This window comes from Schistocerca serialis, chromosome 6, assembly GCF_023864345.2.
Source record: "Schistocerca serialis cubense isolate TAMUIC-IGC-003099 chromosome 6, iqSchSeri2.2, whole genome shotgun sequence".
Classification (NCBI taxonomy): Eukaryota; Metazoa; Arthropoda; class Insecta; order Orthoptera; family Acrididae; genus Schistocerca; species Schistocerca serialis.
The window spans coordinates 285,232,157-285,245,877 of NC_064643.1; the positions used below are offsets into that span (position 1 = coordinate 285,232,157).

The 13,721-nt window shown below is 42.5% G+C and overlaps 1 protein-coding gene across 2 annotated transcripts in view; it reads left to right on the forward strand.

Annotated features, from left to right (window-relative positions):
- Nucleotides 1-13,721, forward strand: part of LOC126483878 (high affinity cAMP-specific and IBMX-insensitive 3',5'-cyclic phosphodiesterase 8A) — a 1,729,999-nt gene that overhangs the window by 1,139,297 nt on the left and 576,981 nt on the right. For both annotated transcript variants that reach the window (XM_050107127.1, XM_050107128.1), the window contains exon 5: nucleotides 9,370-9,432. In XM_050107127.1, coding sequence (XP_049963084.1) covers nucleotides 9,370-9,432 — 63 coding nt within the window. The remainder of the gene's footprint in view (nucleotides 1-9,369; nucleotides 9,433-13,721) is intronic.

Sequence of the window (13,721 nt, forward strand, 5' to 3'; positions counted from 1 at the left end):
CCTCAGAAAATGTAGTCCATCAACAAAGGAGGTGGCTTACAAAACACCTGTTCGATCTATACTTGAGTATTGCTCATCAGTGTGGGATCCGTACCAGGTCGGGTTGACGGAGGAGATACAGAAGATCCAAAGAAGAGCGGCGCGTTTCGTCACAGGGTTATTTGGTAAGCGTGATAGCCTTACGGAGATGTTTAGCAAACTCAAGTGGCAGACTCTGCAAGAAAGGCGCTCTGCATCGCGGTGTAGCTTGCCGTCCAGGTTTCGAGAGGGTGCGTTTCTGTATGAGGTATCGAATATATTGCTTCCCCCTACTTATACCTCCCGAGGAGATCACGAATGTAAAATTCGAGAGATTCGAGCGCGCACGGAGGCTTTCCGGCAGTCGTTCTTCCCGCGAACCATACGCGACTGGAACAGTAAAGAGAGGTAATGACAGTGGCACGTAAAGTGCCGTCCGCCACACACCGTTGGGTGGCTTGCGGAGTATAAATGTAGATGTACTACGTGGACGTCCAGAACCTGGTCTACGGGTATACGAATGTTTCACATACCCCTGCTGAAAGCAGTGACACATCACCAATACATTGTGTCCAACATGTGTAGCATCCCGTCAGTGTCCATCCAGCTTCCCACCCTGTACAAACGGCTGAAGTTGTTCAGCAGGAGTATGTACTCGTCGACTGGGCATGATTGTACTCTAGAATGAGTATTACATACACTGTTCATCTCTAAACTCAGCACAGTTACTGCCCGCAGAGTCAAAACAGAGGGCTCACAGACAGGCCAACAGATCGCCATCATATCACTGATGACCGTGACAAATGAATAACGGTACAGTTCCTCAGTATGAACGTATTATACACCGGCACCACGGAATACAGTACTTGAGAGAGCTGCATATTTTTCAGCCTTGTATATATACGACTGTAGAGGTATTCATACATTATAGAGGTACACGACTCGTAACATTTAATAAGAAAAAAGAATAAAACAATGAAAACTGTTAAAATATTTCGTCTCCAGTTCCTAAGCAGGACGTTAAATGCTATTAACCATACTGCATGTAGTGATATAGGTGGTCTCCGCGACAGTTGCGTAATGGTACTCCGTTGACTATTATCCCAGATCTTCATACAAAACCCGAAATAGAAAGAACATGGGAAACAACTGTGAAGAGATCAAGAAACCTACATGGTGCAGCACACTTGGTACGAGTACCTGAAAATCAAGATCTTGAATCACTCAGTACTAAACTACTACCGTGACAGATATTCAGACTGCCACTACTATTATTAGGAAAATTAGATTAAGAAATTGATACCTGGGTACAACAAACAGAACACAAGCAAGAAGTATTGTAATGTGATAAAAAGTCCGAATAGACGTCCCGCAGTGTTGCAATTTCGACAGACATAAATGTATATAACATTGCATGCATATAGCCGGACGGTGTGGCCGAGCGGTTCTACGCGCTTCAGTCTGGAACCCCGCGACTGCTACGGTCGCGGGTTCGAATCCTGCCTCGGGCATGGATGTGTGTGATGTCGTTAGGTTAGTTAGGTTTAAGTAGTTCTAAGTTCTAGGGGACTGATGACCTCAGATGTTAAGTCCCATAGTGCTCAGAGCCTTTTTTTTGCATGCATGCACGTCCAAAAAACGTCATAATTCGCGTCGTAATTCAGATTAACACTGGCACAGCAATATTGTATTTTTCCGCCGACACCGGGCAAGTGACTTTAGAGTGAAATGCCTCACCTGTACAGGAATATGGATAATGGATGTACGAGTACAGGTTGCAGACGAATCGTTGACGACATATGAAAGTTTGGGTGTGGCCACGAGTAGCCACATGGCCAGCCGGCACGGCAGCTCAGCGTGTTCGGTCAGGGAGCTGCCTGCTCTCTGTAATAAAGAAAAACTGAGTGAAGGGATCAGCACCGAACTTCAACGGATGTCATGTGACGTCCGCTCCGACCCAGTACAACGAACAATAAATAACACACCCTGTTGCTTCGTGTGTGAACAATAAATAACACAATTCGCAAAAAAAAGAAAAAAAGAGGACCGCTCGCGATAAGCGGGAAATCCGGATTCAAGTCTTGGTTCATTACAAATTTTCATTCTCGTCATTCCATTCTACAGCTGATAGTTGTCCATATTCGCAGTTGCTATTACGTTTAATGTATAACGTAAATGTAGTCTTTTGTTGAAAAAGAGACCTTACAACTTACTGTTACAGCTGTTCCTCTTTGAATTTGCATTCGTGTAAAATTTTATGGTCAGCATTTTTACATGCAATGAACAACCGTTGTAGCTCGTAGCTGAGGCAGCAGGAATGCGAGCAGCAATGTAAACGGTAAAAATTTCTTAAACAAAAAAACAAGAGGAAAGTATCATGTGCTCACGGATGTTCAAGTACTGGTATTGTATCTCTGCCGAAGTTGTTTGGGGATATGTTACAGTAGCAGCTTCATACTCTGTAATGAAAAAGACAGCCAAGCTATTTCACAGTATACTGTTCGCGTGTCAGACAGTATGCCGCTCGCGTGTCAGATTGGTCATGGTGCTTGTGTCTCGCTGATCAGGCTATGCGTGTTCAACACTAATTCACCAGATACCATTCCTCGGCAGCTCGTGTAACACAGAAGGAAACGTTCTACAAAGACGAATACTCTCTGCTGGTTTAAATAAGTGTTCGATACAATCATCGCGTTCATAGTAAGTTCGAGAATTTTTTGTAAATACACTACTGGCCATTAAAATTGCTACACCAAGAAGAAATGCAGATGATAAACGGGTATTCATTGGACAAATATATTATTCTAGAACTGACAAGTGATTACATTTTCACGCAATTTGGGTGCGTAGACCCTGAGAAATCAGTACCCAGAAAAACAACCGCTGGCCTTAATAGCAGCCTTGATACGCCTGGACATTGAGTCAAACAGAGCTTGGATGGCGTGTACAGCTGCCCATGCAGCTTCAACACGATACCACAGTTCATCCTTAGGTTCGTTAGGTTTAAATAGTTCTAAGTTCTAGGGGACTGATGACCATAGATGTTAAGTCCCATAGTGCTCAGAGCAATTTGAACCAACCACAGTTCATCAAGAGTAGTGACTGACGTATTGTGACGAGCCAGTTGCTCGGCCACCATTGACCAGAAGATTTCAATTGGTGAGAGATCTGGAGAATGTGCTGGCCAGGGCAGCAGTCGAACATTTTTTGTATCCAGAAAGGCCCGTAAAGGACCTGCAACAAGCGGTCGTGCATTATCCTGCTAAAATGTAGGGTTTCGCAGGGATCGAATGAAGGGTAGAGCCATGGGTCGTAACACATCTGAAATGTAACGTCCACTGTTCAAAGTGCCGTCAATGAGAACAAGAGGTGACCGAGACGTGTAACCAGTGGAACCCCATACCATCACGCCGGGTGATACGCCAGTATGGCGACGACGAATATACGCTTCCAATGTGCGTTCACCGCGATGTCGCCAAACACGTATGCGACCATCATGATGCTGTAAACAGAAACTGGATTCATCTGAAAAAATTACGTTTTCCCATTCGTGCACCCAGGTTTGTCGTTGACTACACCATCGCAGGCGCTCTTGTCTGTGATGCAGCGTCAAGAGTAACAGCAGCCATGGTCTCCGAGCTCATACTCCATGCTGCTGCAAACGTCGTCGAACTGTTCGTGCAGATGGTTGTTGTCTTGCAAACTGTGGTGTCACCGCCAGACACCACACTTGCTAGGTGGTAGCCTTTAAATCGGCCGCGGTCCATTAGTATACGTCGGACCCGCGTGTCGTCACTGTCAGTGATTGCAGACCGAGCGCCGCCACACGGCAGGTCTAGAGAGACTTACTAGCACTTGCCCCAGTTGTACAGCCGACTTTGCTAGGAAAGGTTCACTGTCAAAAACGCTCTCATTTGCCGAGACGATAGTTAGCATAGCCTTCAGCTACGTCATTTGCTACGACCTAGCAAGGCACCATTATCAATAGATATTTAACTTGTGATGCCTATACCGTCAGATCGATGTACACCACTTATGGATTAAAGTTAAGTATTCTAACAGTTACCTCCTGTTTTGCTAGTCTTATTTCTCTGACCTGTTCCAGACCTCACGCCAGCCTGCGTGAGCTTAAAAGCGCGCATTTCGGCCTCCTCTAGCAACACGGTGTTGGCTCTTCTGCCAACACTTCACAAACGTCCCCATCTGTTGACTCAGGGATCGAGACGTGGCTGCACGATCCGTTCCAGCCATGCGGATAAGATGCCTGTCATCTCGACTGCTAGTGATACGATGGCGTTGGGATCCAGCACGGCGTTCCGTATTACCCTCCTGAAGCCACCGATTCCATATTCTGCTAACAGTCATTGGATCTCGACCAACGCGAGCAGCAATGTCGCGATACGATAAAGCGCAATTGCGATAGGCTACAGTCCGACCTTTATCAAAGTCGGAAACGTGATGGTACGCATTTCTCCTCCTTACACGTGGCATCACAAGAACGTTTCACCAGGCAACGCCGGTCAACTGGTGTTTGTGTATGAGAAATCGGTTGGAAACTTTCCTCATGTCAGCACGTTGTAGGTGTCGCCACCGGCGCCAACCTTGTGTGAATGCTCTGAAAAGCTAATCACAGCACCTTCTTCCTGTCGGTTAAATTTCGCGTCTGTAGTACGTCATCTTCGTGGTGTAGCAATTTTAATAGCCAGTAGTGTAGTTTAGGATCTATGTTTAATTTGAGTTATTCTGCTTCAAGAGAATATCAGCAGCTACTGAAAACAATTATTAATTCCTGTGAATTAGTGTACAAACAGCCTCCGTATCACTATTATTAATTAATTTATTAATAAAATAAATAGTGATACAGAGAGTGTTCAAATGGCTCTGAGCACTTTGCGACCTAACTTCTGAGGTCAACAGTCGCCTAGTTCTGAGGTCATCAGTCGCCTAGAACTTAGAACTAATTAAACCTAACGAACCTAAGGACATCACACACATCCATGCCCGAGGCAGGATTCGAAACTGCGACCTTAGCGGCCGCTCGGCTCCAGACTGTAGCGGCTAGAATCGCACGGCCACTCCGGCCGCCACAGAGAGTGTCTTTTCATTCATTACAACTGAGATCGCGGTTCCTGAGACATGACGTCAGTTATGATATCAGTTACAAGGAAAGTCAATTTCTCTCTCTGTCCGTTACTGAGAGCAAAACAAGTAGAATATGTGCTTACCTCTTATGACAGGCCGGCCGCGGTGGTCTCGCGGTTCTAGGCGCGCAGTCCGGAACCACGCGACTGCTACGGTCGCAGGTTCGAATCCTGCCTCGGGCATGGATGTGTGTGATGTCCTTAGGTTAGTTAGGTTTAACTAGTTCTAAGTTCTAGGGGACTGATGACCTAAGATGTTAAGTCCCATAGTGCTCAGAGCCATTTGAACCATTTTTTCTTATGACAATTTAAGTCCTCTTGTATTCGAAACTGGAAATGGAGGTTCGTGCATTTATCGCTAGCTCTGCGTTGTGTTGAAGTTAAAGAGTAGTTTTCGACTGCCACCTTAATTTTATTCTCGTTGTTGTTTTCTTTCTCCTCGTTGCCATTCCACTGGGACATGTGGAGCCGTTCGTACTTGTTCTTTATAACAGATGTCCTGTTCATCTTAAAACCCGTAAGTTAATCCTTTTAAGCGTCCATTTTGTGCTACAAAGGACTCTAATGTAACAAAATATTTATTCACTGTCTCCTGTTTCAAATCTTTCCTTCAGAACTGTCACTCTCATTCCTTATTTACATCATACTGCTTTTCCGTCCATTTTTCTCATTTTGGCGTCATCACTTCTGTTCCAAGGGAGATTCTGTTCGAATACAGGAATAAGGAGAATGTTTCTCGGTTCGCAGTGAATTATTGTGCAGTTTATTTTAAAAATTTACTCCTCATTCAGGTCAGATCAACTTGCCCAACGTTTTTCCAGTAAGTAAATTTCATGTGTACCGTGGCTGCAGCACGTCTGCATATTAGCCAGGTACAGCTTCTGTATCCGCTTCCAGGTTGCTATAGCCATAAATTTCTTGGAATGTCGTAGCGAGTAGAAATCACAGGCTGACAAATGTTTAAAAAATGTAGATATGGAAGCAATTCATACGTCAAATCGTTAAGTTTTCGCACTGCCAAAAGCCCTTTGTGAGACGCTGCATTGTTGGGACTACAAACATTTATTAACACGTTGTTATGAGGTTGCTTTCTTGTATGTTTGTTAGGTACAAATTTTGCAGTTTCCCTTAAACTATCTTCCCGACTAGCTAGCGACTTTAAACTTTCAACATAGCTCAGAACTGGGAGACAGTTCAGTATTAATTCGCTTCCTTGCCTGGTGTGTGGCGGAGTGCATTTTGTTTACTGCTATCCTTTCCCGACGGGTTACAGACTTGAAACCTTTAACATAACTCAGAACTCGATGCAATATTAACACGCTTTCGTGTCCACTGTGTTGCGAAGGGTTTATTGTATACCACTGTTATTTCTCCCTTTTTCTGTTACACTTACGAACGGTTCGTGATATTCTTGCACTCGTACAGACACTATGTTATTTCCTGCGTAGTATCGGCGGGTGAATAAGATATTGTAATGCATGTGTAGTTAAAAAGAGCGATGCAATGTTCCTTTGGACATACGTGCATGTCCGAAGGAATATTGCATGCCGCCCGGGATTAGCCGAGCGGTCTCAGGGCGCTACAGTCATGCACTGTGCGGATGGTCCCGGCGGAGGTTCGAGTCCTCCTTAGGTCATGGGTGTGTGTGTTTGTCCTTAGGATAATTTAGGTTAAGTAGTGTGTAAGCTTATGGACTGATGACCTTAGCAGTAAAGTCCCATAAGATTTCACACACATTTGAACTTTTTTTTTAAATATTGCATCGTACTTTGGAACAACACATGCACTGCAACATCGTATTTATCCATCGACACCTGGCAAGCGACTTTGAATTGAGATGCCTCCTCTGTACGGGAACATACACAACGAATGCATGAGTATATGTTGTAGACATGTGGTTGACGAAATATTAGTCTGATCGTGAAGAGTGCTCGGATAGCCTAACAGTAGGCACGCGCTCGCGATACCTGGGAAATCCAGGTTTGATTCCTGCTCCAACACAGATTTTCAGTATCGTCATTCCCTTACGGTCGATGGTTCTTCGTATTCATATTCTGAACTCCGAATGCAATTCATATATTTCATAACGACTGAAGCCGCCGCAGTGCTTGTTCCTTCTGACATGTAAGCATGTCCAAAGCAATGTGGTATCGTTCTCCTTAACAACATAGGCACCGCAATACCGCACTTCTCAATTGCCATGTTTTAAAAATTTGGGTATGAATAAACGATTGATACATGACTTCACTAGAAACTATTCATAAAGTAATGATATCATAATAACAATAAAAAATACTGGGTGTCCCTGGAGGAATGGTCAATTTTCAGGGATGTGACAGAAACAATCATTCGAAGTCAAGTAGTTTAGTAAACGTGGCCTCTAAAAAGGCATACCGGTACCTTAAGAGCTATGAGCTATCTTCGATACAGTGAAGCCGGCCGGAGTAGCCGAGCGGTCCTAGGCGCTACAGTCTGGAGCCGCGCGACCGCTACGGTCGCAGGTTCGAATCCTGCCTCGGGCATCGATGTGTGTGATGTCCTTAGGTTAGTTAGGTTTAAGTAGTTCTAAGTTCTAGGAGACTGATTACTAAATAAGTTAAGTCCCATAGTGCTCAGAGCCATTTTTGATACAGTGAAACAAATCTCATCTACTGCGAGCTCTTTGCTTTCCATATTTTGACACCTGGTGGTACGGATCAAAACATGAAGAAAGTGTGATAAAAATGGGCTCCAAAGTGCATACCTTAAGAGAGACGCGCACTTGTTCATCTTCGTTACAGTGGAACACACCTCTTCTACCTAAAAAAAGTGCTCTCGAATAATCGTTCCTGTTATATCCCTGAATGTTGATCGTTCGGCTTGGGGCGCACAGTATGTCACCATAGGGAATATTCACAGGTCATGTACACAGCATATTTACATAGTTATATCACAGAGATTTACACACATTTAAGTGGTTGTATTTCACATTTAAAGCCGATCCTAGAAGAGCGTCCTTTGCTTTAATCAATGCTCGGTTAAAAGATTTTTGTTATGTCTTGTGTCTGGTACACAGAACATTAGATCGCTCACGGCTCCTTCTTCGTTACCTCAATCGCATAATGGAGGTTTCTTTGATTTGTTAGGAAGAGGTAGGTTGGAAATTTGTCATGAATTAAGCGCACAAGAGTAGTTGTTATGAAGCGTCTGCTTCTGTTGTAATCGGTAAACCAAGCAGATAATGCTATTTCAAAATGCAGCCGACCGTAGTGCACTCTGTTTGAAACCTTGATCGAATCGCACTGCGTCTGCCAGTCGTTTTTTCATTGATTAAGCTCAGATTTTCTTGATGAAGAAGTGTATCATTTAGGCTCACAAATGGAGAATCTATAATTTATCATTTAGCCTTTGTCCATTGCTCACTTCGCCAAGCTGTCTGCTACCTATTTATGAAATATGTCAGTGTGCCCTGGAGTCCACAAGAAATTTGTTACTATTCCTGCTTTTTTTTCTTTTTTCTTCTTGGTAGCGCCTTCGATAATGATGTCTGTAATAGTAGATACCTTTGTTGAATTTTGGTCTTTTGAAGCCTTTTAGTACACTTGTGGAATCCGTTAATATCACCATACTGCTTCGTGTGCAAGATCTGCGGTATTTTACTACGTCCCTAATTGCAATAGGTCCACGTATCAGATTATTGCCTCTTTAGGTAGGGAATATAGGAATTGATAATTTCCTACAGGATTGTATGTTTGTTGCCGCTGATGATCTTACACCCATCAGTATAAATCTTTGCCGAATTCAGGTTGAGGGTATTGAGCAAAACGTTGATTTCAATCTTTATCTTGTACAATATTACACTGTATAGGGTTTGTATACTTTCTTCTGTGTAGCTGAATGGAGTATTGTGAACATAGCACCTTATGCAAATAGTGCAGGTAAAGGCAATTATGACCGAAATGTGTATATATTTGGGTTTTTTCATCATCAGCAGACCAAGTGTAAATCTGAAATTCTTAAATTTCTGCTTGTAACTTCCGACTTCGTCTTTTTCGGATCAGAATTTTTAATTTAAGATTTACGTATTGCCCTTTTTCACCATTCGTGAAAGAGAGTATCATTAACAGGGAAATACAACGTATAATACAAGTCAAAAGCTAATATGTTTAGTATACTATTTGACACTATTAACAATCAGTGTACGTACCTCATTAAACTAATTTTGTTTCAGAGGTCATCTTTGGAGCTCCGGTTTGGCTACCTCACCAAAACCAACAACCAAACTCCGCTAAAAGTGAGTACGACTAACTAAAACTATAATAGAAATAATCCACATATTCCGATTCTCTCTTTTAATTTGCAGCCGAATTTTCCGAAAGTTAATTGCTGACTAATTCAGAAAATTTCCTTGCGATGTAATATAGTCTTTCTGTATCTCTTATGTGAAGAGCGAAATCCATAGAGTGCTAACTGGTGGTACAAGATGGTGAGACAGATTCTGTTCGAATCTGCCACTATATTGAATACCATTCTTTTGGGGCATCGCACGCGCAACTGTTTCTTAGACGTTTTTCCATGCCACTAATTCCGAATGTTGAACCAGTTTCCATCTCTCTTTCAGGCACGGACGAATACGAAAACAACTACAACAGAATTAGATAGTTGCCGTACTTGTTTCGGAACATCACAGCAGAGAGAGATATTGTACTTGGAGAGAGATGGTAGGGGAGTACACGGTATTACTCTCCGCAGATTAGCGTGGTACTGTGGCATTAAGAAAGCCATTCGCTCGTACAAACAAATACTAGCCCCCGATAAAAATAAAAAATAAAAAAATTCACGTACGAGTCCAGAAGGAACAATATGTCCAGGCTAAAGAGGAATCAACCTTTCTTTGCAGTACTTACCGATAGATGTGTAACGACTTGACGGTACAACAAGCAAAAAACAGTTGAAAGCATAGAAAAAGAGTCGTTTGATGTATGTCTGAGGTAAACCTGTCACGTCACTTGATTCGAATGGCTGCTCATTGGCATTAACTGCTGGCGTACGTTATTTGTCAAGTTGCTTAGAGAGCAACTCTGGCACGTGTTTGTCGATAACCCAGGGAAGACGTGATACACACAGCTTTGTACAGAAAGACTTCAGTTCTATAGGCAACAAGGGATAGGTTGTAGACTGGGTAGATACGTTCCTTGATTTGTATGGAAGCTGTTTCTGGATTTTCTCTCCAAATATAAAAACAGGATGGCCGAAATGCTACATTTTTGCTGCCGAACGTGGGATAAGTCAAGCAACTAAGGTCGTGTAATAGAAATAGCACCATTAAAAGAGTAAATTCCTTAGAGATTTGGAGCAAGGGAAGACTCACCTTCCAGCATAATAGGATAGAAGACTATTGGGGCAATGGAATGCCTATTAAGAAGGTAGAAATGTACGGGTCGTACCAGTTTTTACAACAGATGCAATAGGTGTACAAAGCTTTGTCCACTACCACTTATATCTATTTGTGGTAGAATTATCGGAGCATGTTGTGCTCTCGCGAATTAAATATTTTCTTGGGGACATACTATCTCCTATGTCGAGTAAATACAGATTCTGCAGACACAGAGTATTATGATATGAAGTCCATTAATTCTACATCTGCAACTACATATATACTCCTCAAGCCACGGTATAATGCGTTGCGGAGGCTACTAGTCACTTCTCTTACTGTACCACTTGCAAATAGAGCGAGGAATAAACGACTGCCTCCGTATGAGCCCCAATTTCCCTAATTTTCGTTGTCCTTAAACAAAATGTACGTTGGTAGCAGTAGAATCATCCTGGAATTATCTAAGTTTTTTTCAATAGTGTTCCTCGAAAAGATCGTCGCCTTCGCTCTGGGGATTCCCATTAGAGTTCCAAAAGCATTTCCGTAGAACTTTCTTGTTGATCGAACCTACCGGTAACAAATGTAGAAGCCGGCCTCTGAATTCCTTCGATGTCTGTCTTTAATCCGACTTAGTGTGGTACCAAAACACTCGATCATTACTCAAGAACGGTTCATACTAAAATTATGTACGTGTTCTCCCTTGCATATGAACCACATTTTCCTAAAATTCTACAAATATACCGAAGTGGTCCATTCGCCTTCCCTGCTGCAGTCCTTACATAGTCGTCCCATTTCATATCTCTTTGCAGCGTTACGCCTAGATATTTAATTGACGTGATTGTGTCATTCGACACTCTACTAATGCTGTCTTCGAAGGCAGTGGGATTGTTTTCCCTTATTATCTGCATTTAGAGGTAGCTGCCATTCATCAGACCACCTACTAATTTTTTATATACTTGGAAGGAGAGACAGCATTGGTCGTATATTTTTGTTTATTATCGCAAAATCGATTTTCGGTCACTTAGTGACCATCTTCAATGCTGTAATTATAACTTAAATTAGTAAGCACTGGTGTCAATAAGCTTATGGCGATCACATAGATGTGTCTATGTGATCGCCGTAAGCTTATTGATACCAGCGCTTACTAATTTAAGTTATAATTACAGCACTGAAGATGGTCACTAAGTGACCTAAAATCGATTTTGCGATAATAAACTAAAATATACGACAAATGCTGTCTCTCCTTCCAAGTATACCCATTATCTGGTCGTAGTGCACAGGACACTATGGAGTCCCCAATCAATACAAATTTTTTCTAATTCATCTTGTATCATCCTACAATCACTCAACGGCGACTCCTTCCCGTTCACCACGGCATCATCAGCAATCATCAGCAGATGCCTGTTCACCTTGTCGGTCAGAGTATTTTGGTGTATAGAGAAGAATAACGGTCTATCACACTACCAAAACACTCTCCATCGAGGACAACGTACTGACTTCCACACTTAATAATTCTTGAAGCCACTCACGTATCTACTACCCTACTCCTTATGCCCTTACCTTCGTTAACAGTTTGCCGCAGGTCACTTTGTCAACCCTTTTCGGAAATCTAGGAACAGAATGTGACACTTGCCTCTCATAAAAGGTACTTGGGATATCGTGTGAGAAAAGGACAAGCTGAGTTTCTCACGAGCTATACTTTATAAAACGGTGCCGATTTTTGGAAAAAAGCTTTTCGTCTCAAAGAAATTTGTTATATTCGTCCTGAGAATACGAGCCAACCATTGTTAGGATATTGGTCTGTATTTGGTCTGTAATTCTGACGGTCAGTTCTTTTACCCTTCTCATATACAGCAGTCACTTCCATGGAACTTCTCGCTGGGCGAGATACTCGCGTTAAATGCAAGATAAGTAAGGGCCAATGCCGTAGAATACTCTTGGCAGAACCGAACTAGCATTCCATCCAGACCTGCCGACGTATTTGTTATCAAGTCCTTCTGTTGCTTGTGAATCTGTGTGACGGTCAAACGATGGTATGTGTGTACGATTGTCTATGTGAATGACATATTAAACGCGATATTTAAAACTTCTTCTTAACTTTTACTGTCTTCTACTGCCACACCAGACTAGTCAACAGATGACTAGATAGAAGCCTTCGACCCGCTTACCGACTTTACGTAGGTCCAGAATTTTCTTGGCTTCTCAGCAAGATCTTTTACTAACGTATAATGCTGTAGTAGTTTATACTTCGCGTATTGATCTTTTTTCAGACGCAAGAACCTCTACTAACTTCTACCTGTTGACATTTGCGGAGTTCGCTTTTGAACAGAGACTGCAACAGTCTTTGATTCCTCAGAATATTCCGAATCTTGTTATTAAACCACGGTGTCTCTTTTCCGTCCTTAATTACTTAGTCGGTAAGAGAGCAATTTAGAATCCGTTTACACTACCTCGCAGTGAAAACATGAGTTGTGCTAATGGAAATTGTCTTCGCGAGCAGTTGCGAAAACTTCTAATAAAATCTCTCAGTTCACTGATGATGAGGAGAAAACAGTGACACTGTAAACAGAGAAGATGACAGAAGATTCATCAAGAATGAAATTAAATTATTGAAAGAGGAGTGGGGGGGATATGCTATGGCGACCGGAGCGGTATTCCCATGGCCGTTCCACTGAAAATATTATTTCTACAAAAATAAAAAAAAATAAAAACAAAGAAAGAGAACCATTCTAACTGACATTACATACGTAATGAAATTTTCATTCTGCAGCGGAGTGTGCGCTGATATGAAACTGACGAATTAAAACTGTGAGCCGGACTGAGACTCGAACTCGGAACTTTAGCCTTTCGGGGGCAAGTGCTCTACCGACTGAGCTGTCCAACGGGTCTTGAGTGGTGCTTGGATAACTCAGTTGGTAGAGCATTTGCCAGCGAAAGACAAACGTTCTGAGATCGAGTCTCGCTCCGGTACACAGTTTTAATCTGCCGGGAAGTTTCGTAAATAAAATTATTCAAGATTTGCTTATAGCAGACCTGTTGTGCAGTGCTCCATACTGCCTGTATCATAACGTAGGAAGAATATCCAGAAAGCAATATCTGTTTTCATGTAGCACGGAAGCAGTGAAGGGAACTTATTAACCGCTACAATGGCTCAAACAGTAGATTAATGTGCTTATGGAGGACGTAAAAAGCTAAAAAAAGCCAATAAA